The sequence below is a fragment of the Orcinus orca genome, chromosome 1 (genome assembly GCF_937001465.1).
Source record: "Orcinus orca chromosome 1, mOrcOrc1.1, whole genome shotgun sequence".
NCBI classification, from domain to species: Eukaryota; Metazoa; Chordata; class Mammalia; order Artiodactyla; family Delphinidae; genus Orcinus; species Orcinus orca.
The window spans coordinates 111,198,719-111,225,844 of record NC_064559.1 but is presented as its reverse complement, the minus strand read 5'-3'; the positions used below and the strand labels follow the sequence as shown (position 1 = coordinate 111,225,844).

The 27,126-nt window shown below is 47.3% G+C and overlaps 1 protein-coding gene and 1 long non-coding RNA gene across 2 annotated transcripts in view; one reads left to right on the top strand and one right to left on the bottom strand.

Annotated features, from left to right (window-relative positions):
• Window positions 1-27,126, top strand: part of LOC117202973 (uncharacterized) — a 55,381-nt gene that overhangs the window by 4,345 nt on the left and 23,910 nt on the right. Inside the window, exon 2 of the long non-coding RNA XR_007477785.1 lies at window positions 1,577-1,691. This is a non-coding gene — a long non-coding RNA (uncharacterized LOC117202973). The remainder of the gene's footprint in view (window positions 1-1,576; window positions 1,692-27,126) is intronic.
• NGF (nerve growth factor) lies at window positions 3,405-13,773 on the bottom strand. Its single transcript, XM_033436109.2, has 2 exons — window positions 11,648-13,773; window positions 3,405-4,302 (listed from the first exon to the last, which is right to left on the bottom strand). Exons 1-2 carry the CDS (start codon window positions 11,792-11,794, stop codon window positions 3,565-3,567), a joined length of 885 nt encoding a protein of 294 aa, XP_033292000.2. The 5' UTR covers window positions 11,795-13,773; the 3' UTR covers window positions 3,405-3,564.

Sequence of the window (27,126 nt, the reverse complement as noted above, 5' to 3'; positions counted from 1 at the left end):
ATGATGTCCACTAGTCAGAAGATTTCCTTTACCCGATCTATATATCTGCCAACAAACATATATTTAGTGAGTACTAGCATAATTGTCACTCTCCTACAATTAACAGAGAAATTATTAAGTGCAGAGTAAATTACTTTGCCTTACCTTTGTATAGAACATGACTGTTTACTTTCAAATAGTTGGTTTTGCTTCATGCTCTCAACTCTGGGATCTAGGAATGATTATTTTCATTTCACAGCTGCAGGAACTGAGGTCAAAGAGGAGCTTGCCAAAGTTGCGCAGATAGGAATGGGGGAGCTGAGCCTAAAAGCTAGCTGACGCCAAGCCCAGTGTTCTGACCATCACAGTGGGAGGCTTCCTCAGCACCAGGGCCCTGGGGGCTCCCACTGCTCCAGTCAGGCCTGTGAAAGGAAGACCGGGGTCACTGCTGCGTGGGCCCCTGTGCTCTCGATAGACGCGCTTCCACTCAGGTCTGCTCCCCAGCCTCACTGTCCCCTCTCTCCAAGGGGACGAGAACACCCGGCCCTTCCCTGTCCTCTGCGCTCCAGGGCTGGACGGACCCTCTGCCCCTAATGCAGATTACGCTGAGGGGAAAGTGGTGAGACTTAGGAGGAGCATTCCTATGTTTCATGGGAATGAAAATAGCCCTTTGGTTGTTGCTGAACAGCTGTATCCCCGTGGTAGGTTTCCCGTTAGGATGGAATGCAGATCTAGGGCAGGCGGGTGCTGTGGTTGAGGGAGGGGGAAGTCACAGAGCCAGACTTGAAATATACACTAGAATCAGACACCATATTGCTCTTGTCTCCCAGAACGAGGAGTCTTGCCTCAAGCTGAGGCTAGCATGGGCCTTGCTAGGAGGGCTGGGCTGTGTCAGGCTATGTACGAGCCAGGGTCTGCACTCCTCTCTTGGGCGGGCGTGCTGGAGGGGAGAGGGAGCTGGGTGTTTGGGGACCCTGGGTAAGAAGACCTCAGTGAGGCAAGTGAAGGAAAAGTTTGTGGGATTTGCAGCTGCTGCTCTTCAGCAGAATATAGCGGGCAGTTTTGAGCTGTTTTTTCAATGTGTTCGAATGTCTGGGGCCGTGGTGACCTGGCTGGCCTCTGGGGGGCAGCCTGGGTGGGTCTGGAAGCCAGAGCTCCCCACTGTGTTGGGGGCAGGGTACAAGCTAGAGAAGGCCCCAGCTCCGGATGGTTTCTTGGATCCTTCCGACTCTTTCCAGCCAAACTGATATTCCCTTGCATTGTGTGAAAACCTTGGCTCCCACGCTGGGACTCCGGAGCTTGGCCTGGAGCAAATGTTGCCTTTGGGGCAGGCTATGGTGTTGGTGGGGAGTGGGGGGACTCAGGGAGTGGGGAGGACCTCCTCTTACCCCACCCTCAGTCTCGGTGTTTCCTCAGCGGCTAGAGGTTGCCTTCCCTCTAGGCAGGTGGTGGGGTCCAGGTCACCCCAGTGTCCTGCAGGGCTGGCGGTGGTTCTCCAGACTCTTCACGACGTTGTAGAAGTTCACAAACATAGCCTCCCTTCCCCGCAGAAGCTTCCTGAATGCCTCCCTCAGCAGCCCTCTCTCCCCACATCTAGAACCCAGCAGGCCTGTCCAGCCCTCGGAGGAAGGGCCCCCAGGAACTGTCTGTCGGAGGGGCCGGGAAGGACAAGGCCACTGGCACTGGAGTCCAGGAAAAAGCCACAGACACAGGTCAGTGGGACGACTCCCTCCCTGCAGCCTTTATCTGAACAAGTATCTTAGCACAGAATGTTCTGGTTGGTGTTTTTTGTACGTAAATCTTTATTCCAATTGCAGTAGCTTTGATAGGAAAAACAGGGCCCATTTCGTCACGCTTTTACCTTAATCAAATGTCTCTCGTGCCAAAGCTGTCTATGTTTCTAATTTGCCCTATTTGGATTGGATTTTGGGGCGGCAGGCCGTGGGACAGGGAGAGTTACAGATGAATGAATACCGCCATTTGCTTTTTTTGTCAGAGGGACAATTGGGGCCTGTTGTTACACAAACTAGATAGGCATTTTACCCTGGGGGAAAGGGGAAGGGTAGGAAAGCAAAATTTCCATTTCAGCTAAGTGCCCTAAAGGGGGAAAGTTTTTTGCCTTTGTGGAAAATACAAAAAACAAAACAAAATACAGACAAATAAAAGTTGCCGGGGAAGGTAGCAGCTGGAGAATGGGTAGAGCCCTGCTCCAGGCTGTACCCTGGAGTCCCTGTCATCTCCAGCTATCTCTAAGACACTCCTGATACAGTCAGTGATAATAACCACATCCCCGGCTTCAAAAAAAACATAACTAAACAAAAAAAGGAAACTACCCAGGGTGTTGGATCTCTTGCAAGCCTGGGGATCCTGATGCTGGTGAAGATGACACATCTTCCTCCTCTTTCTGCTCGTGCTCCCTGCCCTCACACCCCTCCCCTGCTCCCCTGTCTCTCCCTCTTCTTTAGTGCCCTCTGTCAGGGAGGAGCAGAGAGGCGTGTTCCCTTCTGGCTTGGCCCACCTCTCCTCCACCCCTTTCCCGGTTATTTGTGTTGGTTCTCACTCATCTTTGTCTTTTCTCCCCACACCATCTTCTCTGCAGTTCCCATGACCCCATCCACCTTTGGTCACTTGTGGAAGTCACCCAATTAGGAATTAAAAAGTTAGTTTCAGGCCGGCCTCTGGTTCCTCTGATTCTAGGCCGACGTTGGGGCCATTGGAAGTGGCTGTGGGGCCGTGAATGGGTGACGAGAGTGTTGGAGGCCTTCATGTTTTTTGGGGTCATGGAGTCTTTCTGCAGGAAGCCACTGGGGGATAAATTGAGGGCCAGCCATTAGAACTAAGGCAATCTTAACATGAAATCAGATCTACCGTGACAGGCCTCCTGAGATTATTTCGTTACAACTCTTCCAGGGAGCTTTTCAGCAAACAGCAGATCTCCCCCTAAAAAAATGAGCCAGGCTTACGGGTCTTTGGTGCCAGTCTCCTCCTATCTATCTGGTGAGTCCCTGAAGGACCCAGCCTGGGCCCCTCTGAGGTCAGAGGCAGCCCCGTGCCCGGCGGCGGGGATCTGCCTTCTGACGAGGCTCCACACATTTCCCCGAATGAGGCAATCAAGGCTCGGGAATCCGGGCTGTGGGGTGGATGATCCAAGGATTAGGTAGCTTTGGCTCTGGAATGCAGAACAAAGTTGCAATCCAGCAGACTTCCCTTCCTAATTACACCCGGCTTAGGCTAATTTAACCTGAACCCGGTTAGCCTTCCCTGAAGCGTGGCAAGGCTGGTTGGGGGGCGATGGGAGAGTGAGGGTTACAGGTGGGTCTGAGGGAAAGCCAGGGGGTGCTGTGTACCTTTCTCCCTGCAGCCTCCATCCCAAGGCTTGCAGATGGTCACCCTGGGCAAAATGACTGGAGGGCCGGCACACAGGCTGCTTCCAAAAATTTAATAAATAATGGTTCTTTAAAACTGTATAAACTATAAATTACCATGCAGTCCTTATAATTTAAAATAATTTACAGGTTGAGGTAGGGAGGGGTGCCGGAGAGTGTGGAGGGGGGAGCTGGGAGAGGTTGAGGGCTGTCGGGCCGGTCAGGCTCTCCTCCCAGCTTTCCTGCTGAGCACACACACGCAGGCCGTGTCGATCCGGATGAACCGCCAGGCGGCCTGCTTGCCATCCATGGTCAGCGCCTTGACGAAGGTGTGGGTCGTGGTACAATATGAGTTCCAGTGCTTCGAGTCGATGCCCCGGCATCCGCTGTCGACGGGATTGGGGTCCCGGCACTTGGTCTCAAAAAAGTACTGTTTGAATACACTGTTGTTGATGTTCACCTCTCCCAACACCATCACCTCCTTGCCCTTGATGTCCGTGGCGGTGGCCTTGTCCCCCACCCACACGCTGACGCTGTCGCACACCGAGAACTCCCCGCGGTGGAAGACAGGGTGGGACGACGACCGCTTGCTCCTGTGAGTCCTGTTGAAGGGGGCGGCCCCGCCGGCCTCCAAGTCCAGACCCTGAGCGTCCGCGGCCGCAGGTGGGGGCTGGGTGCTAAACAGCACGCGGGGTGAACGCAGGCGCCGCTTTTTAAACAGTTCCGGGTCCACGGTGATCTTGCGGGTCTGCCCTGCCACCCTGGCGGCTATCGCGGCTGCCGGGCCGCTGTGGGCTCTGCGGAGGGCTGTGTCAAGGGAGTGCTGAAGGTTAGTCCAGTGGGCTTGGGGGATGGCGTGTCCTGCTGGGACATTGCTCTGGGTGTGCGCTTCTGCCTGGACGCCGATCCAAAGAGCTGTGATCAGAGTGTAGAACAACATGGACATTACGCTGTGCACCTGGAATGAAACAGAAGTGAGGATTATTCCACCGAGCACTGGGTGTGGGGCAACGGCAGTTTCTGGGTCCCTCGGAGTTGACCTCCCAAGAGGATGATGAGGAGGTTTCTCCTGGTGGCTAAAAGCAAGGAGACCCTGGAATTGACCATTCAAACTGAGACGCTTCTGAGAGTGAAGGGCGGTGCTACAACAGTTACACTGGGATGACTGGCTTAAACAGGGCTGGCTCCGACAACCTGGGTGTCTGGGCACCCCATCTACAGGGTGCACTTTCCCAGGAAGGGACGGAACCCCTGAAATTCTGCCCAGTGGTGTGGTATGAACTCGGCAGTGCTAGTTACAGAATTCTTTGAGTTCTCTGCCTGCCAGCGAGGCAGCCATGGGCAGGCGGTGTGTGTGCACCTGTGTGAAACAGGATGGCTGGGGAGTGATTCTGACACCTCTCCCAGTGCTGTCTCCTGCCCAACGGCTTGACTCCCCTGGGAAGGCAGTGGGCAGGGCTGCTGGGGACTTGTCTTGAAGCCTCAGCACTGAACACACCCTCTTCAGACAGTAGCACCGGGTCAGCTCTGAGATCTGGTGACTGAAAACCCATGAAGCACCATGTTTGGCAAAAAAAGTGAACATAGCTCTGGGACCATCTTAGCCAGTCCGTCTATTCAGCCACCAGCCATCTATTCGCGTCTATAAATGTGATACTGATAATGGTTTCTCTTGGCGTGAGTGATGCCTTTTTCAAATGCATTCGCTTCTAGTTTCTTATTAGTCTGTGAGTTAGGTTAGGATTTATCATCTCTCTTTCATATGCAAGGAAAGTGATCCGCAGAAATTAACTAACAGGCCTACAGCTGCAAACAAAAACCGGACCAGAAATAGAATGCAAACATGACCCCTTACTAAGCCAGTCTCCCCTTCCATCCTTCCTTCCTCCCCCACTTTCTCCTTCATTCTTAAGTGCGTCTTTTTAAAAATTATTTGATCTTAAGTGAGAGTAGACCAAATGGCATAAGTCATCTGTCCCCACAAGGCACTGCCAGCCCCTCTTAAGCATGTGCCAGATGGGGCTCTGCACTGCACTGTACTGCTTCCCTGCCAGCAGCCACCCCCAGGCCAACTAGCTGTGGGACTAGCTCTGTTCTTGAGCTCACTTTCGGTGAGCTCCTGTGCACACCTGTACGTGTGTACCAGCCATCACCTCTGGAAAGCTTCCCCAGATCTTCCTGGTAGGGTTAGAGGCATCCCCTAGAGAGGGTGTTAAACTTCCAATTTGATCTCTCTCCCTCTCTCTCCCCACAGGTCATTCTGCTCCCTGCCTGCTCTTCCAGCCTGGCATGGGTACCACTTCCTCCTTGAGGTCTGCTCAGATCACCCCAGCGAAAAGCCGTCTCTTCCTGTTCTTAACTTCAGAAGTGTGTGTGTGTGTGTGTGTGTGTGTGTGTGTGTATGTGTGTGTGTATATGTGTGTGTGTATGTGTGTGTGTATGTGTGTGTGTATGTGTGTATGTGTGTGTCTGTGTGTGTTCTCTCCTACTAAATCAGTGTAGTGGAAAGAACTCTGCACTGCCTCTGGGGTTAGGAAAACTTGTTTGGATTCCTAGCCCTGATACTTGTTAGCAGAGGAAAGTCACTTAATCCTCCTGAGCCCTTGTTTCCTCATTGATAAAAAGCAGGCAATAAACACTATTTCACAGGGTTGTTGTTAGGATTAAATAGGTGCTCACACACCTATTTAATTCTGAGTCATTCCAATGTCCTGCGGTCAAGGACTTTTTTTTCTTCCGTTATATTGCTGCTGTTTCACTCTCAAAGCACACTCCATACATATCTTTTCCTAGCACATAGGTTTACCTCTGTCAGGCTTCTTCTCAAGACTAATATTTGAGCCTGTCTCCCCACTGGCCGCAAGGTCCCAGAGGGCAGAGCCTGTCTCATCCACCTGCGCACTAGTCACTCCACCCCTTGTCTCCCATGGTGGTTTGTGCATAACCCTGCGGCCTCTCTGCATGCTGTGGATAATCGTTTACATGTCTGTCTCCCTGAGAGCACTTTGGAAGCGGTGCAATATGAATTTACGGGGGCCATGTGCAGTGCCTGGCATGTAGTAGGTCCTCAAACTCTGTAAGGAAAATGAATGAGAGAGTGAATGGGTATGGCCAGAGCAGCTCACCATCTGCCTTCTTTCCACCATGATGCCTGGTTTCTTTTGGATTTTGTGCCTGTGACCACGTGCTGCGTTCCTAATCTGTTTTAAAGTGATGCATTCTTCTCTGTAATGTATTTCTATTCAGCTGGAAATAGACAGCTCTTTGGTGAGATACCAAGAATAAAACCACCAAATTCTTCTCTCTCTGGTTACTTGGGAAAATGTTTGTGTTTGCTCCAGTTCTCCAGCCAGCCATGCAGAGGAAGCAGTGACACATCTGACTTTTCGACCATCACTGGTTGTGCTGGCTAATGGTCCTGCAGATAAGTGTCCAGCTGATTAGTCAGTTGGCAGCTAATTCAAGCCCTTTGCTTTTGCCTTTTCTTGTTTCATTTCTTTCTGCCTCTCAGTACACATTATCTCTCATCAGGTAGATGAAGGGAGAAGAAATGAAATGGAAATTCATCCCTTTATATCCATGTTAGTAACACTTAGAATTTGGATAGGGAAATGACTAAAAGATTAAAATGTAGGATTTTGATGGTAATAAGGGACATACTGCTCCCTATTTCCAATTACCAGAGGTTCCCACCTCATTCTGGAGTCCCCTCTTTGGTGAGCTCATCCTCTTCTAAGGAGTCAACTGAAGTTTCTGTGCAGTTGATGCCCATGCCAGGATCTCTGGTCCAACTCCTCTTTTGAAAGCCCATTCTGAATCCCCAGCTTCCTGATGGGCAACTCCCCATGGATGCTGACATTTTAAATGCAAGACATCCAAAACAAAAATCTTTGTTCTCATAATCCTCACTAGGATCATCATTCTCCCCTTCCTCCTCGTTACTCAACAGAAGCTGCCCCATTGGGGGCCACTTGATGATTTATGAATTAGTTCCACAGCTACTCTCTCTTGTGAGCATCTCTCCCCATCCTCCTAAACATGTTTCTCTGCATTTCCTTTTTCTGTTACTGGAACCACCATTCCTTCATTCACCAGCTCCAAGCCTCAACCCATGACTGGACTCTTCTCTTTCCTCTTTGACCTCCATCCAGCCCTTTTTGTCTGCTTCAGTAGCATCTTTTTTTTATTATTTGTATTTTAAAAAAATTTTATTGGCGTATAGTTGGTTTACAATGTTGTGTTAGTTTCAGGTGTACAGCAAAGTGAATCAGTTATACATATAGATATAGCCACTCTTTTCTCTTTTTTTAGTAGTATCTCTTGAAACTATACTTTCTATTCTCACCTCTGTGTTTCTATTCTCACCTCTATGTTCCCGGTTCAGGTCATGGAACAGTCTCCCAGCTGATGTCCTGTACCCTCATCTGTCTTCTCCCAATGCCTACCATCCCTGGCTGCCCCATTTAACTTCTTAAAGAAGTGCTCTGATCATATCACCCTGCTCAAAGGATCCAGTGGTGAGTGGTTGTCTAGTATGCCACTAGGTTGCTCAGCCTGGCAGACAGACCCTGCTCTCCTTCTACTCCCTTCACATATTTTGCATTCCAGGCAAACAGAATTCCTCAGAGGCAGTGCTTCCCCCCTGTTGCCCTTGGTTCAAACTCTTTTGTGCCAGGCATTCTTCCCTCTGTCCCTCCCTGTGCCTTTTCTGCTCTCCACCTCCGCTGGTTAGAGTCCTTCCTGTTGGCTTTAACACCCACCATAATAGCCGCCTCCACTGGGGAGCTTTTCCTATTTCCAAAGAGACCAGTTCTCTCCCTTCTCCATCTTTAAAAGCATTTCCTTAATGCTCTTTTTTTTTTTTTTTTAAGATTGAGATATAGTAATATATATGTTTATTTATTAATGTATAAAATAATAAGGTCGGGAAGCATAACTAATAATTACCTTGATTTCGATATAGTGATGAGCATGGATTTTTTGCTATGAAGTGATAAAAAATATCTCTTTTTTGTTTCACATCTTTATTGGAGTATAATTGCTTTACAATGGTGTGTTAGTTTCTGCTTTATAACAAAGTGAATCAGTTATACATATACATATGTTCCCTCTTGCGTCTCCCTCCCTCCCACCCTCTCTATCCCACCCCTCTAGGTGGTCACAAAGCACCGAGCTGATCTCCCTGTGCTATGCGGCTGCTTCCCACTAGCTATCTACCTTACGTTCAGTAGTGTATATATGTCCATGCCTCTCTCTCACTTTGTCACAGCTTACCCTTCCCCCTCCCCATATCCTCAAGTCCATTCTCCAGTAGGTCTGTGTCTTTATTCCCGTCTTACCCCTAGGTTCTTCATGACATTTTTTTTTCTTAGATTCCATATATATGTGTTAGCATACGGTATTTGTCTTTCTCTTTCTGACTTACTTCACTCTGTATGACAGACTCTAGGTCCATCCACCTCTTAATGCTCTTTTATGGCAACGTATTCCCCTCTTATCCTCCCACCTAGAGGGTAAAGTCCCTGGAGGCAGAAACGCATCCTGTCCATCTTTGTCGTGTGCACGTGACCTAGCCCTCGCAGGGAGCTCCACCTCTTAAGAGTCAGTGAGTGTGTGAACAAGTCTCCTCCTTCTGTGTCCCTTAATTTCTCCATCTGAGTGGTGATGTTTAAGGTGTCTTCCAACTCTGACACTCTTTGGGTTTAAGCAAGTATAAAATTTTCTGCCCTGCCTAGAACTCTGCTGGTTCTACTCAACTGACTACACAGAATTCTTAAAGCCTAATGCGCTACTCCTCATTGCACTGTCCAGATAACCTGTGGTACCTGGTGGCATTTGATCACAGTGGAGGTTTGCATCGTGGAGAGATTGTTTTATTGTTTCATTGAGATTTTAAAATGTTGCAAATATATCTCTCATTTGGGTCTTAGAGTAAAAGGTTTTTTTTTTTTAATCGACTTACTCATAACAGAATGCCCCTATAATCTTTAAAAAAAAAAAAAGTCTTTTGTTTAAAAGTCATGAGTGGATAAGAAAGAAAAGAAAAATTAGTGTGTTTTCTATTCTAGTAATTGAAAGCACAAAGCACTGTCTACAAAAGAACATTCTCTCCTTGACGTGAACCAGGGGAGGAGTTTTATTTATTTTTTAAAACAACCTTTGAAGCCTTTCTTCTGAAGAGATGACAGTCCTCACTGGGGCTTCACTAAGCAGAGACCTGTGAGCGGGATGATTAGCTGGGGAAGATGCAGTTAGGAGCTCACATGATGGAACATGTTCTGTTTAACGTGTGAATGTTCTGTGTTTGTTCTGCTCCCACCAGAATGGAAGATAAATGACTAAAAGTTGAGGGACCCGTCAGGGGCCTTTTATCCATCTACTCAAGGTCCGCCCAGCTTTCTTCACCCTCTCCCAGGCCAAAGGTACATTCTGTGGCTTTCCAGTGGTTCACACACTCCAATAATAAGAGGAGTTTCCTGCACCAGGTGAATGATTTCACACAGGTTCTGGCCTCACCTGAATAGATGATGAAGCTGCTGGGCAGAGCTAAACAACTGGTCCACCTCTGTGGCCAGGACAGCTGATGGCGCTGGGGGGCCCGGCGACCGTGCCTTTGGAGGTGCATTGTAGAGGGAGAGAGAGAATTCCTGCCTTCGCGGGAGGAGTGTCGAGAGTGAGCTGTTAGTGATTCTCAGGCTAGAGATTAGATCAGCGAACCAGGGTCACTAAGCGTTAGTAGAAGAGGAAATCCTCGTGGCTGAGGAAATCCAGCCTCCTCCTCCATCTCACTCGCCACATTACGAGTGCGGGTCAGGAATCGTTTCTTGTTTTACACTTGGCCTCCACTTGCAACGTAAACTGGCTGCTGTCTTCAGCCTGGGACTCAGTTGGGTGTTGGGGCCTGCATGGAGTGAGCTTCCCAGGGAGAAATCCCTGAGGCAGCAGCGCAGAAAGGCACTGACAGAATAAACTCCAGCTCCTCTGCAAGCATCTCCCAAGCTGAATTTATTATGGGGAAGCGTGAACTGGAAGGGACGTCAGAGTTGATCAAGGCCAGAGGTTCAGTGCATTAGAGTCACCTGGAGGACTTGTTAAACCACAGACTGCCGAGCCCACCCCCAGAGTTTCTGATTCAGTAGGTCTGGGGTGGGGCCCGAAAATCTGCATTTCCCACAAGTTCCCAGGTGATACTGATGCTGCTGGTTTGGACACCACATTTTGAGAACCACTCATCGAGTCCAATCCTTGAACCTTAGAGCGGAGAGAAATGGGCCTTGGAGAGGCTCAGCGACCTGGGGTTATGCAGCTAGTGAGTGGCCGGCTCTGCACGTGGGCGTTTGGCATTGCTCAGCCTCAGCTGCTCTAGAGGCAAGAGGCCTGAGGCCACACGCAGACTGTAATTGATGGGCCCTGGGCTGCGTTTACTCAACCTCCAACATCAAAATGAAAATTCTGTTCAACAGGTTGTGAGTTTTACCGTCCTGAAGCCATAAATCCAGATTCCAGGGAATAGTTGGACATTTAATTGTTTTATATCTTATTTATCGGGTTTCTAGACATCATGCAGACTTGATCCAAAAGCACTTAAAATGCCCACGATAGAAATATGCAGCCAGAAAGCACTAGCAGGTACAGGCACCTGTGGATTTATTCTCTACTCCAGGATGGAATGGAAACAGAATCTACTGGTCTGAATTCTTAGAGACACATCTTAAAATGAATGAGGAGAGATCATAATTACATCACGATCAATTTAATTGTCTCATTACCCATCACAACAAACCTAGTAGGTGGGTCTTATTCTTCCCATTTTAAGGAGGAGGAAACAGAGACAGTAATAGTAAATAACTTGACCACAGGCAGAAGCCTGGTGGAAGTGGAACTCACCCCTGTCTTCAGACCTGGAGCTCTCCCCACCCTCCGCTCCACGGCCAAGGGCATGAAGAGTGATCAGGGACCTTCAATCTCATAAGATCACCTGCTCAGACAGACCAGGAGCTGCTGTGTGGAGGGTCTGACTGGCACTGTCTATTTGAGACCCTGTGTTCTGTGCCTTCAGAGGTGTGTGGCTCAGACTCTTACCATGTCCTTGGAAGCCATGGGGCCAGCCTGAGAGCATGGGCGATGTCCTCTCCAGATGAGCTAGGAGGGCCACATGTGCTGGGTCACTAGGAGCCACCCGGGTCCCTGCTGATTAACAGCTGGCACTGATGCCCCATCCTCAGCCTGGGGCTCATTTCCAGTTGTCCTGGCAGCTCTAGAGCTAGGAACCTTGGTGAGACAGATGCCTCTCGGGTGCTTACCTCAGTGTGGCCAGGACAGAAAGCTGCTCCTTCGGAAAAGCTGTTATTGGGCCCAGACGCTGAGCTGAGCTTGGGTCCAGCATGCCATCCAGCCCCTTGGACTGCACGACCCCGGACCAGGACTCTGTGGGAGGAGAGAACTGGCATTAGATTGGCTCTTCACTACGTTCTCTAGTGGACGGGTAGCTGTGTCCCAAGCAGGAGGGGAGGGAGGGGCCAACACAACAAACCCTGTTTTCTTTCTTTCTTTATTTTTTAAATTAATTAATTAATTTACTTATTTTGGTTGCATTGGGTCTTTGTTGCTGCGCGCGGGCTTTCTCTAGTTGTGGCAAGCGGGGGCTACTCTTTGTTGTGGTGCATGGGCTTCTTACTGCGGTGGCTTCTCTTGTTGCAGAGCACGGGCTCTAGGCACGCGAGCTCAGTAGTTGTGGCACGTGGGCTCAGTAGTTGTGGCTCATGGGCTCTAGAGCACAGGCTTAGTAGTTGTGGCGCATGGGCTTAGTTGCTCCGTGGCATGTGGGATCTCCCCAGGCCAGGGCTCGAATCCATGTCCCCTGCATTGGCAGGTGGATTCTTAACCACTGTGCCACCAGGGATGTCCCAAACCCTGTTTTCTTGAGTGTTGGGACTTTACCAGCATCAGGACCAAAGGAGAAGACAGAGCTCAGCTACCAAAATTGCCAGGGGCCTGAACTTGCACAGACCTGCGGCAGCACCTGCCTCTCACTCTTGTGCCAGAGCTCTTGGTTTCTGCCTGGACACAGTCTATGGCTGATCTTACACGCAGTGTCGGTGCTTCTAGTCCCACATCAGAGTCCTGCTCTAGCAGGCCCCTAATCCAGGATTGAAATGGAATTATTCTGTACATTATACCCGCAGATACAGTAGACCCAACTCTGGACCAGCATAACTAAGGTAAATTACTCAGAAGAAAAAGTCCTGATGATTGAGAACATGTTGGTGTTTTGATGAGAATCTAGAACAAGTCATGGTGGCAAAGAAGGCAACCTGACCACTTGATAGATAACAGAGAGCTGTTACAGAACTAGGATGCCAATCTCAGAGTTCAGATTTTAGGAAAGTCACATTTTACGAATCAGGAGCTAGGGAGCTGATGCAATGAGCTGATGCAAAAGTTCTATTCAATTTTAGGTTGTAGTTCCTAGAAGCAATGGTAGGTGTCTGTTCTTTTACTTCTATAAACCTCGTGTATGTAGGTGTTTCATTCATTCATTCAACAACATTTCCTGAGCACGTATTTCTGCTATGTGCCAAGTACTCTCCTAGGTGCTAGGGACCCAGCAGTGAATAAGATCAACAAGGTCTCTGCTTTTGTGGAGTTTATAGTCTTGTGTGAATAAACATCTTCAGATTCTTTACATGCCCTGCAGGTAAGCAGGGTATGAGGATAGAGGGTGATAGCAGGGTGTAGTGAGGGGCCATTGTAGACAGGGTGCTCAGTGGAGAGTTCTCCGAGGAAGTGGCCTTCAAGTTGATATCTGAAGGATGAGAAGGAATGGGGGAGAGAGCATTCCAGGCAGAAGGAACAGCAAGTGCAAAGGCTCTGGGGTAGAAACAAGTCAAAGATGCTGAGCATGTAGGGAAGAGACCAAAGAAATGAGTTGGAGAGGTAGAAAGATGTAGGGAGGAACTATGGTTTTACCCTATGGGCAGTGGGAAGGGAGTGGAAGGCTTTAAGCTAGAGGGTTACGTGACATTTTTTGTGAATGAATGAATGAATGAATGGTTATGTCTATTGCAGAACTTGTCATAGGGTGGGGTAGCTCTCCCACCAAAAAGGTTGTAGAATGACATCTTTATCCTTCCTGTCTAGATTGTCTTTTCAACTCCCCAACCCCTTTTCCCATCATGCCTCTTCCCAGTGGGGGGCTACCCCCACCCCCCATCTTCCTGCAACACCCCCTCTCATCTTGTGCTATGGAAGCAAATGTCAGTGAAGCCACCATGGCCCCCAAGTCCCTGATCACACAGAGGAGCTGGAGGACAAGGAAGTAGAAAGGGCCTTGGGTGGTTTTCCTGCTGTTAGAAGTTATGAAATTAAGGACTGAGATGTTACGATTCCTCTTTCTGACCCACTTTACTCAGAATATCATTTTTCCTCTAGAAGTACCAGAAAAACCTACACGTACTCAACTGTGGTTCAGGCCTAGAGATGAACACTTACTCAAACACCCTAAAAAAAGTTAGATTCCGTAGCAAAGACCATTTTCAGGCTCCCTCAGGGTTGGATTGAGCACAGGAGAGGGAGGATACAGGTTCCCCACAGCAAGAGGTGAGTATTCTAGGGTCTTGTTGCATCACTCATGGGAAGAGGATCTGGTCCACAAACCCTTCAGCTGGGTGTTTGGACAAACCCGACTGATCACCGGATTGGAATCTACAGAGCTGTGTCCTGGCCCATTTTGCTCTCATTTGTGGGTAAGTTGCCAAGTATCTTTAAACATCTCTGAGGCTTCTCCATAGAATGAGGAACCAGCAGGGATGATAGCTAAGGTCTCCTCCAGCTCTGATCGCCTGTGATTCTATGGGCATTAGTGTTTCCAGCCTGCATCCTTACTGAGTGCTTAAGGAATGCTTTCCTGCCTGTCCAAACACTGGAATTTATTTATTTCATTAATTAAACACTAAACTTGGAGGCGCTGCACCAGCCACTGTGCTAAGTGCTAGGGAAGCAAAGAAGAAAGAGACACAGCTCAACTTCCAAGAGCAAGTAAGCTAGAGGTAAGGAAAGCAAACACATGAACAGCATTTAAAGCACAATATGTTAAGTATGATAGATATCTGACATGATATGGAAAACATAGTGGAGGGAGGAGTTTGTTTTATTTGGCCAGATTAGCCAGAGACATATGTTCATAGAGGAAGGAACATTTGAGCAGGGTTCTTAAGGATGAATAGGAGAGCATCAGGGAAAAAGGGAAAGGCATCACAGAGCCCCAGAAGTCCAACATGGCTTAAGAGGGAGTCTTGGGGGAGAGTGAGAAAGGTATGTGATGGGCCTTATACAGTAGCAGGTACTTAGGAGCTTGCAGAGCTCACTGCTGTGACCTATCTGCTGACTGTACCTTCCTATGTGACACAAAAGGCCTACACTTTAATCTTTGGGACAATCAGGGAAGTAGGAGTGACTCTTTTTGAAAATATTCTATATATTCCACTGTAAGGCAGGATGGTCTCCAATCCAGCTGATTAGAAGGAGAGAGAATGTCGATCTAAATCAAACATTCCACAACTCCTAGGCAGACCTGCCTTCTTGGAGGATCAGCTCTAGACCGACCACAAAGGGTTCCCTGGCCATATATCTGCAACCTCTGGGCCAAGCCACTTTTGCATGCCAGGGTCTCCTGCCAACCACATCTAGATGCCTGATTGCTATACTTGAGATCCTGTGTCTTTGGCCTTCTCTTGTTCAGTGTAGGTACAGGTAGTTTACTACTGGAGAGAGCAATTTCCGGCCCAGAATCCTGAAACACTAAGTGATTTTCATAGATATTGTTGTCATTGATTTTAGTCTTATGCTAGTGGAGGTTGGGGCTCTGAAATTAAATCCGATTTAAATATTACCAATTTCTAATGCAAAGATATTAGGAACAAACAACCCAAATGCGTATCTATTCTTAAACTCAGGTGGTAATCACTTAGACAGTTTTCACACTTTTATAAAAGCATGGAAATAAATCTCAGGACAGTGTTCTGTTCCTTCTTACAGGGCACGAAAGAATGCTATTGAAATCTGGTGTACCCCTTCTAGACCAGGACAATGCTGGCCTGTCCTGGGTCTCAGGCTTTAAAGCAGTATTTCTCAAAGTGAGGTCTACCATAGTACTGGCAATATCTTGGAACTTGTTAGAAATGCAAATTCTTAGGCTCTACCATAGGCCTAGCAATGCTGAGTGAAACCCAGCAATCTGAGTTTTAATCTCTGCAGGTGATTCTTATGCACATCCAAATTTGAGAATCACTGTTTTGGAGGGTCCCATTCTGGTCCCCTTCCAATTGCAACCTCTCCCTTGGGTGAGGGATCCAGGGCTGAGAGAGAGTGATAACCCAGAGTCAGCCTACTGCTGTGGGGTGCCTGCTTGACTATAACTTTCCATTTCACGATCAACATTATGTCTAGACCACGCCCCAGAACCCCTGAGCAACCAGACTTGAGTCAGCTAGAGCTAAGGCATCTTCTGAAGACCCCCTGAGGTTAAGCGTGTTTGTATGGCCCTCTCTGTTGACACTAGTCTCAGCCTCCCCTTCACTTTCATATGGTCTCAATGATCTTTTGGTCAATTTCAGAATACAAACTGTTTTGTAAAGCTCCCAAGGTGACCCCAGGCAAAAGCCAGGGCTGAGAATCACAGCTGTACAGGAGGAATGGGAAACTTGACACTGGCTTTGATGAGCTAGCAATTAAGAAGAATTATCAAGAAATTAATATATCTCAGAAAATATAAAGTGCAGGTATGGTCACATCATAGGCAACAAGAAGGTGTGAGAATATAGCTTGCAGACTCTCAGGGGGATATTGCCCCTGTCTCCCCTTCCCACCTCCCCACCCCCGGCAATTGTCTAGATATAATTGACATTTGTGAGTTGGAAAGTTTTCTTTTTACTCCTGGCATGCCACTTAAAATGTTCTTTGGTGTTGGAGCTATGGTTAGCTTATTATTAAGTCCAATGATTATTTGCTGACAGTTTTAGTACCAAAAACTGGGGGATGCCTGACCAAAAAGACTTCTTGGACCTCTCATTCCTCGCAGGTGCTGGGACACAACGGCTAGTCCCAAGAGCAGTTTACACCACATCAAAAACGCTAGAGCAGCTGGAGTGAACTGCAGCCTCTTTCCTCCTAGATTCCACCTGCTGGAGTTCTGTGGGCTGGGAAAACTCACTAGAAAGGCTGGGCATTAAGAACATGTTGCTGAGGGCATAATAATAACTTTTGGTGCTGTCGCTGTGGTTTTCACTGCTGTAACTGTTCCCCTTAATTCTCCCGTCTGTTAGTTCTTTCTCTGAGCCTATACACAAAGAAAATTTGAAATCTTTTACATTGAAAGTGTGTTTTCCTAATTTTTAGCCTAACCAGACGTTTTCTAGTATGGAATATGACTGTGGGGTCTGCTGACTAGGAGCTTTTTTTGGGGGGAAAAAATTCAGTTTGGGTCATTTTGAGATCATTTGATGTGTTTTAACTGTTTAGTTGTTTTGGCACATCTAATAGGAAAATAGCATCTGGCAATAAGGACTTAGGAAGACATTAAGGTTCAGCAAAACCACTATTCTTTTTGAAAGTTTCAATGCTGACAATTCTAAAGTGCCTTGCCACTTTTCTCTAAAAGAGAAATGGTCCTGTGGCTCTTTTGGAGATGCCCAGATAAATTACAAACTCTTCCTAGCATTTCCCAGAGACGCAGCTCAAGGAAGAAGTCATCATGGTGTTGACCCTGAGCTTCAGAATCAAAGAGCATTTGCTACAAACGTGCGTGGCCTTCTGAGGTGTGTGGCAGGCCACAATTTGCATGGTATTTACCCGACTGGATTCATGAGCTGTGGATGCATGAGCTGTGCAATGCCAATACCACGGAGAGGTTTTTGTAACGTGGGTAATTACAATGACACGAATGTGGTAGAAGATAAGGCATCTAAACACACAGCAGCCTTCCATTGTAGAGTTGTGGGCAGTACATTTTTGCAAGAATATGCTAGTAAATAACAGTCCTTGTAGTGTAGCCCATCAGCTTAGTAATACTAATGATATATCTATAATCTACGTTTGAGTGCCAAAAACAATCCAATAGTTTCAAACTCTTCTGCAACCCTAAGAAAACATCTCCTCATTTCCAACTGGCTGATCCTTAAACCACAAGAAAAAGATCCATTTCAGTTCTGCATTGGGCCTTTCCTGACTGTTGTTCTAATACTTGGGACTAAGAGGTATTGAGGGAAAGGGGGACTCTCAGGTTGGTTGGAATCAAAGTTTACATCCAACGATACCAGCGCCTACTGAGGCCCCCAGCCCACTGTAGACCGAGATGCCCACCTGGGACAGAATAGATGAATGGAAACAAAACATTGCCAGTGAATGCTAACTCAGATCCAAGCTCTTTATTCCATTTGCTTTATAGGATTCAATGTCCTCAGCTCTTCTTGAGCTCGCCTTTTCCTCTCAGTGTATGGTACGTTTCCCAAGCAACAGGTCAGGCAATATTACAACACATAAGTCTGTAATGCAATTCAGATGTAACTTCAGAAATTAAGACAAGCTAAAGATCCATAGCCCTGAAAAAGACCCGGGAAAAGTCCTGGCTAAACAGATACACAGTGTTCTAGGGCTTTTAAAATGCAGGCAGTTCATCCTTCCATTAAAGAGGGATAAGGGACAAGCTGTGGGACTTGAATGTAAAGATCCTAGCAAAAGGTCACCCTTACTCAAAGTGTCCATGAGATGAGGCCATTTCTGTTTGAGCAGCTGGACTTCAATCTTACTGCAAAAACTGCTGCAACCCAACCACCCTGCATCAAAGGAAACATGGCTCACAGGTAGCCAGCACCAAACACATCCTGGGGACACCGAGTCCCAAGGGCACGTCAGATGCCATCCTACTCCACACCCCCCCTGGAGTGACAACTCCCTCACTCTTCCGTGCTGACATTTCCTGGCTTGTCTGCTGACTTCACACCCAGAAAATGACTCAAAGTATGAAAGAGATAACTTGGCCCAGCTTTGCCCAGGCATGCAGCACATGTGAATTCTAGGTAACCGGAGGATTACCTAGATAAGAGCTGGAAATGAAGAATTTATTTCCCTGTGTGTGTTTGTCAGGGGTCTTTGGGCTGTTTTAGCTACTTCCTGTGTATGCCTTTAACTATCCCAGCCCCAAGTGGGCGCCTACTACACAGGTCATATACGCCTGATGGGGAATGTCAGAATGTCAGCGGACTGGTTAACTGTAATGAGGGGCTATTTGATGGGCATTTTAAAGCTCACTTTAAAGAGTTTCATCTAGCTCCTTCATTACCCCAGGAGGAAAGGTCAGAGGAGATGAAAACCTGCTGTCCTCCTAAAGTCACTTGATTCTCATACAATTATATTTCAGAACATTCTCAAACTTCTAGTGTTTCTTCTTTTAGGCTTTATTTGACCGTGACATCATGAACAAGAGCAAAACCCTGCACTGGGGAAATTTACTCCAGAGCTAACAAGGAACCCACAGAGTGCATCGTCTCCAGGGACCCAGAACATTGTGGGTAGTTAGAAATTCCAAAGATGAAGACAGACAGTTTTCCCCGCTCCATCACCCCCCGCCCACCCCGCACACACAGAGAAAGAAACCAGACACTCAGCCACTCAAGAGGTAAGTTTAGATGTTTAAGATTCAAAGAAATAAAAACTATTTATTTTAGAATCTCAGTTGTTATTTTACAGAATTATAGGCTGTTAGAGCTGTAAAGAAAGGGTCACTAGTGACTCTGCACTTCCCTTGATGGCCACATCAAACAAGGCCCTGAGGCCTGGGGCTGGTTGCATTTTAGCCCCACCACTTATCAGCTGTGTGACCTTTAGCAAGTGACTTAACCTCTCTGTGCCTCAGTGTCTCCTCTCAAAGGTCAGAATAATTATACCTTCTACCTTGAGTTGTTGAGAGGCTTAAACAGAATAAGCATTTAGCCCAGTGGCTGGCACCTAGCTGGTGATACATAAATGTTAGCTATTCTTATCAATACCGTTAAAGACATTCAGCTATAATCAGGCAGTGGGTTACTGGCAGGCTTGGTGCAGAACAGAAGGCAATGCCTCCTGTCCATCCCATGCCCTGGTCTGGCTGTCTCTGGCAGGAAGAAATCCTGTTTGTGTTACAGTTGTTGTCTGTATTCCAGTCATTTTGGAATGGCTGGCCAGGCACATGCTCAGTGGCCCCGTCTGAGCAAGTGTGGAACACAGTCAGTCGGCAGCTGCAGGATGATTATCTGCAGTCATTTGCTGACAAAGATGCTGAGTAACGAACTAAGACATTTGTTTTTGAAATGATCCATTTTCTTCAGCCTTGTCGTAGTCAGGGGCAGGAAGCTACTCCAGCTATGACTAAAACTTGCCAGGCCCTGTACAGTTAATAGCATCTTTGCTTAGGGTGATTGCTGCCTAACAGGGAAAGTGGATCACAAGGAGAATAAAACACGGAGGTATCTTCATGGTCAAATTTATGCTCAGTTAGCCAGGGATTTGGGACAGATTTAGGTATCTGCTGGCTCGTTAACTTTTGGAGGTCTTCGGTGTTTTTCTCTCCATGGGGCAGTCTCAGAGGTTAGGCCCTTAATGAATGTTTATTGAACAGAATTGAAAACTCTTCCCACAGCTGCACCAGTTTATTCAAAGTAAATCATTATTTCATACGATATTGGTAAATAACAAGTGGTCCCAATTTATATTCCTGGATAACTGGGTAAGCCCCCCTTTCATGTTGGCGCTGTGGTGTTTTATTTAAGAAGGAGAATGCCCCGTTGCTGGGCCGACAGGTGCACCGCTGAGGAACCAAGTGTCTTAGCTCTCAGCAGCCCCTCATTCCGACTTCATGACAAGCACTAAAAAGCACACAGGTGTTGGGCAGAACAAACTCCTTATTTCCAGCTTGCTTATTTTTCTAGTTCAGAATTTCTTCGGAGAAAGCTATGCTCGAGTCCAGCCACTGGTTATGTTGTGCAATCCACTGGGATGGCAATCACCTCATTGTTTAGTTACAACCCATGAAAAGATGAAGCAAAGAAAGAAAAAAGCAGAGCACACACATAGGGAATGAGGGTGGAGGCTGCACGATGATAATGAAAACCATTTGTTAGCATTTCACTCCTTTCTTTGTGAATCAGCCGAGTTCCTGGCTCCAGGCCTCTGTCTGTGAAACACAGCTGCCCTTCCAAGACCTTCCAGGGGCTCATCCCGCCATATCTGGTCTAGAGTGTCACCCTTTGTCCCCAGGAAGGCGGGTGCTTGAATGGCTGCCCCAGCTCCCTCTGGGCCCAGCTCTGGCCCTCACCTTCTGTCCCAGGGCACCTACCCCTCCTGTGTGAACGTGCCCGGCCTCGGTGCCTTTTAAGCCCTGCCTGAACCGGATTTGGTGCACTTTGTGTATGCAGGGCTTTCCTCTTTGCCTGCATTGTGTCCACCCGTCTGTGTCCAGGACTTGCAGCCCCAGCTTTTTTTTTTTTTAATTACTTCTACTTTTCTTTCTTTCAGCAGACCTGATTTCTCTATTCCCAAAATACAGACTGAAACATTTTTAAGGATAAAAACTAAAAATAAATAAAAATTTAAAAATAAAGCATAAAACAAGCAAAAACCTTTCAACAACCGCCCCGCCCCCAAATTTACAGCCAGTAGAACAGTATATGTCTGCCTAAGCATCTCTGTTTTGCTTACATTGTCCCCAAGAGAGGAAGCACCTCGAAATGCACATGTTGTAGTTACAGGCAGAGACCAGCACCAGATGCTCTGTGCACTTGTGCTCATGAAGTCCTAGTACCTAAGTGCCCCACCGCCCTCTGCCTACTTCTCGAATCTATCACAGCATTTATACAAGTCTCTTATTCACAGCCATAGAGCATGGCAGCATTATGTTCAACCGTCACCACCACCACCACTATCTCCACCACCATGACTGTCATTTCCACCACCTTGGCTGCCTGCATCGCCATGACCACCACAACCTCCTCTATCCTATCATCACCCATCACCACCACCAGCATCACCACTTCCACCATTTTACCATCACCATTACCACACCCCCACTATCAGTACCACCATCACCATTACTACCATCACCAGCATCACCACCACCACCACTACTAAAGGATTAAAGAACTTTTTGGAGTCAGGCAGGGAAGTCTGACCAGTGTTCCTCAAGGCCTCCTCTTAGGCTGAGCCAGAAGAGGGTCAAGACTGGGGGTCATTTAGTCTCTTCCAAGTAGTTAAGTGAATTGTTTATGTTCCATATAACTCAACTGAGTGGTGAATAGAGCTGGGTCTAGAAATCAATATTCCTGCTTTCCGTCTGTGTATTCCATCATACTGTTTTCCAGCACCCATTCTGGAAGTTGTATTTTTTTCTTTCTCTTTCCTGAGTTTTGTTATTGTTGTTAACTTTGTTTTTCCAGTAATATAGATGACATTATCTAGTTTAGATTTGATAAAATTATCTCAAAAGAGGAGTATCTATGACTATTCAAGGACGTTATATATAAACACACATATACTTCAAAAGGTAAAGAAGGAACTAGGTACCTCGTCCTCCAAAATGAGGCCGGTTCTTCCATTTGCCTGTGCATTGTTTGAGGATCAGTGCACCATTGTTGCCGACCACTTTTGAGCTTTCCTATTTGTTCATAATCTGAAGACAATCTGACTTTGTGTTTAGGCCCCTGCGGGAGGGAAAGCTCTCCCAGAGCCCTCCCCTCAGCTTCCAGGAGGTACTCCTCAGACTAGTGGGACTCCATGCAGTGACTGGCTCCCACTTGAAAGAGGGGAGTTCCCTGGGGGTTAAAGGCCAGCCCGAGTGTGGCTCCCTACTGGCCCCTCTGTGCCAGCCAGAGAAGGGCCGCCAGTGTCCCAGGAGAAGGTTTGCTCCCTGGGGTGCTTCTTCCTTATCCACTTGTTCAGACACTGGAAGTTTGAGTTTAGGCTTGTGGGGCAAAAGGGCGGGGGTGGGATAGAAGTCCCCCGAAGAGCCCCCTTAAGCCTCTCCCTTAGGCTGCCTGAGAGGCATCAATAAGGATGGAATTACCTGTATTTTAGGTGTAAAATTAAATGTGGTGTAATACGATGCATTAAAATATGATAAGTACTTCACTAGCATAAACCATGGGTTAGAAGTGAATACAATTACGGCCACTAATAATAAATAACAATTATTGGGTATTACGTGCCAGATACTCTAGTAAGGGCTTTCTAGAGATTATCTTTTTAAATACTTGTTAAAAATCTTCTGAGATCAGTATTATCCCCAGTTTGCAGATAAGGAAACTTGCCCTCGGCGTGAAGTGGGGAAGTACAAGTGCTTAGTGGATGTGTGAAGGACAAGAGCACAGGGCTGCTCTGTGGTCACTCCTCGTCACTGTTCTCCAGACTGCTCACAAATCTGACTGTTCAAAGGAGCGACAGCTTTGTCCTCTGGGCTTTGTACTGATGGCCAATTTCTGCTTCTGTGATATGGATAACGTATAGGTGGGATCCTGCATATTTTCTATTCTTGAATTTACCTAATTGCTGTTAAAAATCGAATGGTGGAGTCCGCCTGCCGATGCAGGGGACACGGGTTCGTGCCCCGGTCCGGGAAGATCCCACATGCCGCGGAGCGGCTGGGCCCGTGAGCCATGGCCACTGGGCCTGCGCGTCCGGAGCCTGTGCTCCGCAACGGGAGTGGCCACAACAGTGAGAAGCCCGTGTACCGCAAAAAAAAAAAAAAAAAAAAAAAAAATCGAATGGTGATCTCCTATCTATAGAATACCTTGACTTCTCCACTTCTCTGTCATGAGACTCTCCTTTACAACCTGAGGGAGCCCACAGTCACTGAAATGCCCTCCTCGCTGAAATACTCTAACCACCAAGGAACAGATTCTGGATGGACCCACTATTCTGACAGTAATGTAGGTACAGAAGATAGATGCTTAGAATGTGCAGTTGTTTCTTACTGAGCAATTTATAGACGTGGGAATGTGTCTATTCCATGTACTCTCATACGTTTTCTGGATAAGATTTACTCTTAATTGTGAGACTGTGAAAAAGCCGAAAAACAAAAAAACACAGCAAGACAGGCACTACTCAGTCTGGGCTGGGTTGTGATTCTCTGCTGGTTGGCTTTCTGGGTGTGAAGACCAAGCCAGAGACTGATGGGGCCAAGTGGAGTCTGTTAAATATTTCCATTCATGGACATGCCATAGAAAACCATCTCATACGTTTACAGGAAAACATCACATATAATATCTTTGTTGTGCTTAATCAGAACCAGGGTAAAATTCCAGTCACCAGGAATAGAAACTTACCCTAATGATTTCATTTTTTAGTCCAAAATATACAGTGTTTTCTCTGCCTGCTCTGTTTGTCACTTTCTAAAACAAGAAATTGCCAAGCTATAACTTTGGTTTCAGGGATGGGGGAAAACAGTCAGCTCTGAACAGAAATAAAGAGAGACTGAGTGTCAAGGGTCCTTGGTGGAGGAGCATCCAGAAGTGGATTCAGTCTGTGGATTGTTGACTTTATTTCCCAGAACTGTGTGAATTACCCAATCAGTGTTCAACTGTCCATCCAGGCTCCAGGCTCTCAGCAGTGAGTACTTCATATATATATAATAGGAGTGAATCAAAGGCAGAGAAGAGGTTGAGTGAGCTACCACCAGTGGTTTGTGTGTGCGAGTGTGTGTGTGTATGTTGGTTTGTTTTGTTTTTTTTAAGGAAGACATGGTTGTTTTCACTGTTAGTAAATGAAATGGTCTTTTCCAAGAAGACTGAGAATCTCATGCTATGAAAAACAGATAGGACGCTAGGCAGAAGAGAAGCACTTCCTTCTGATTTGCCACATTGAATTACATTGAACTGAGTAAATGGTTTAATATTAGGAATCATGCTTCTCTGTGTGCAGCAGATTAATGGTTTTTATTTTAAGCTCTGGGGTGAAAAGCTGGCAGCTTCTTTAGCCCACCAGCCTACAGCCTTCAGAAACTCTCCTTGAAAGAGACAGGATTGCTGTCTTCTAACTTCTCAAGAATAAGCGTGAGCAGGAAGAGTGCAAATCATAAGAAGGCTCTTCACCAGTGAGCAATAGCTGTCACCTACAGGCTGACAGCGACACTTTGGCAGACACACCAGAAGGGCGGACATTGGCCATGAATTATGCAGCTTGGCCCCGTCCCCACTGGGCACCATAGGGGATCTGAGTAATGCTGGCACTGAGGATGGCCCTGGCTCTGGTGCAGGATCTGCAGCTTTCAGTTAGGGGCCAGCCTGGGGCTGGGTCCAGGTCAGGGACAGGGAGAAACGCCTTTCTCGTTTCCCATCAGCTTGGAGCTTGAAGAGTGTTTGTGGCATGAATGAATGAGTTCTGAACAGATGGAATCAGACCAGCCCAATGCCTGCAGGCACTGGGACAAACTCAGTGAGCTGGGGTTCGCCCTGCCCTTAGGAAATCTGATGTCATCATAGAGGGAAACTGAAGACAGGGAATGAGAAAGATGGAACTATAGTAAGAAGCACTTGAGAGAGGAGGAGAGTGGGGGGAAGTACAAGGGCAGTAAAAGAGAGGAGAGAGAGGGCAAGAAAATGACGGAGGGCAGTGGGCAAAGTGAAAGAAGGTGAAGAGGGGGACCCAAAGGGCAAAGCAAGGAGAGGGGAACCAGAGGGAGAAGGAAATGGAAGAAAGACACACAGATTGAGAGAAGACTTTGAAGATGGCCTTGGCCTCAGCTCCAGCGAGAGGGAAGAAATCCCCGCACAAGTCACAAACACACGCTTCAGCCTGTGCCGGTGAGACGTGATTCCTAGATTTCCCTGGAGAAATAGCCCAAGCAAAAGGTAATCAGAGCCATTTATAATTAGCAACTCCCCCGGAAGAGCCCAGATTTCACCGATCTGTCTTCTGGTGACCGTACAAGATAATTCTGATGATGTTTCAATTAACAGTCTATCAGAATATGATTTTTGCTGGAAAAATTCCAAATTTGAGCCCAAACCCAATGGTAGCATTGTCTTGGCAGAACGACACAGAGATCTTGCTCCATAGGTTAGGGTAAGGCCATAACCTAGGGTACACAGCGACTTCAACACAGAAGTCCTTCATCACAGAGCCGCCATGCTGGGTGTGCCAGACCGGCCCTTAAAATAAATGTGATTGAGTGACCTCACAACTATCAGAGTCAGAGAAAATGCCTTGGAAGAGAAACTGTGAGTGAAAAGGACTAAAGGACAACATCAGGGGAATTGGGGCTTCCCACTGATGCACAGATCCAGCTGGACTTGGTTATAGTGTAAACTTTGTTTAATCAAATCCTCTGTCATTGGGCTTCCCTGGTGGCGCAGTGGTTGAGAGTCCGCCTGCCGATGCTGGGGACACGGGTTCGTGCCCCGGTCTGGAAAGATCCCACGTGCCGCGGAGCGGCTGGGCCCGTGAGCCATGGCCGCTGAACCTGCGCGTCCGGAGCCTGTGCTCCGCAACGGGAGAGGCCACAACAGTGACAGGCCCGCGTACCGCAAAAAAAAAAAAAAAAAAAAAAGAAAAATCCTCTGTCATTAATAAAACCCCTAACCAAATACAAACACAGATAAATGATGATGTACTTGGATTTCACATTGGGCTCGCATCGCTGCTTCACCAGGTGTCATCCACAAATCTGAGATGCAAGCTGCTGGGGCTGGAGCTGCAGAGAGGCTGTCTTGGAGGTGTGCTTCCGCCACTCCGTTTGTGGCACTGCCATTCCCCTGTTACTGCTGCTCAGCCAGTCAGTGAAGGAGCTGAGGGAAACCACGGGCTCTGCCCAAGACCCACGATCCTTCTCTTCTCAGTGAGGCAAACGTTAAAGGCAAACCAGGAGGGTGGGGCATCTGGAAACCACCCCATAATAAAAATGGTTGAAGTACGATGTCACAAATTCAGGAAAGCTTCCACAGGGAGGGGAGAAGAGATGCCCTCCATCGTTCCAGGAGACACAACCGGGACGAAAGCACAGAAATGGAAGAGAAGCGGGTCCTACCTCAACACTAGGTTGCCAACGATATCCAGCAAAGGGAAACGGCTGCCAGCTGAGGTAGAATTCCCTGTCACGAGCCATGTTCAATTCAGGCTGAATAAATGTAATAGCCTCTCATTATAAGAGTATTAAGCTTGTGTAAATTATCAGCAATTAGAACAAATAAAAGGAGGGAGGGAGAAAAGGAGGGAAGAAGGAAGGAAGGAAAGGAGAGAAAGAGAGAAAATGAATTACAATGTGAATAGTGAGAGTGAGTCTCTCTGTAATCCCACCAAACCAGCACAGGAGGTGGAGATACAATTCTTTCATCAGTGTCAGTTCCCATCCACCTCTCCTTCTGTGAGCCTGGGCAGATTTGGTCTGAAAGATTCGTCTGTTTTAAACAATATGGCCTCTTTGCAAGCCAGCTACATCCGGTGCTCCACTGAAGAAAGAGCAGTCTGTTCCCATACTGGAGGAAAAACCAGCTGGTTAAACTTATTGAGAGCCATTGTTATACTTCAGCATGGAGACTTCCTAAGGGGTTTTTGAAGGTAAATTTGGCTACACTTCACTGCTCCCTTATACATTGACTTTAGAACACAGCCCTGCTGGAGGACAGGTAGATAGTCTTTAACAGCAGGTGGATAATATTAAAATAAAACAAATTTTAGATAGATGCAGATATTAAAGATGAACACAGGGAAAAAAGACTGAAGGGAAATACAGCAAATGTTAGCAGTAGTCAAGTTAAAGGAT

Bases quoted from the DNA above. Each gene is read 5' to 3' on its own strand.
- NGF (XM_033436109.2), bottom strand. From the start codon at position 11,794: ATGCCAGTTCTCTCCTCCCACAGAGTCCTGGTCCGGGGTCGTGCAGTC. The intron at 4,303-11,647 runs GTAAGCACCCGA...GTTTCATTCCAG, and splicing joins TCTGTCCTGGCCACACTGAG to GTGCACAGCGTAATGTCCAT.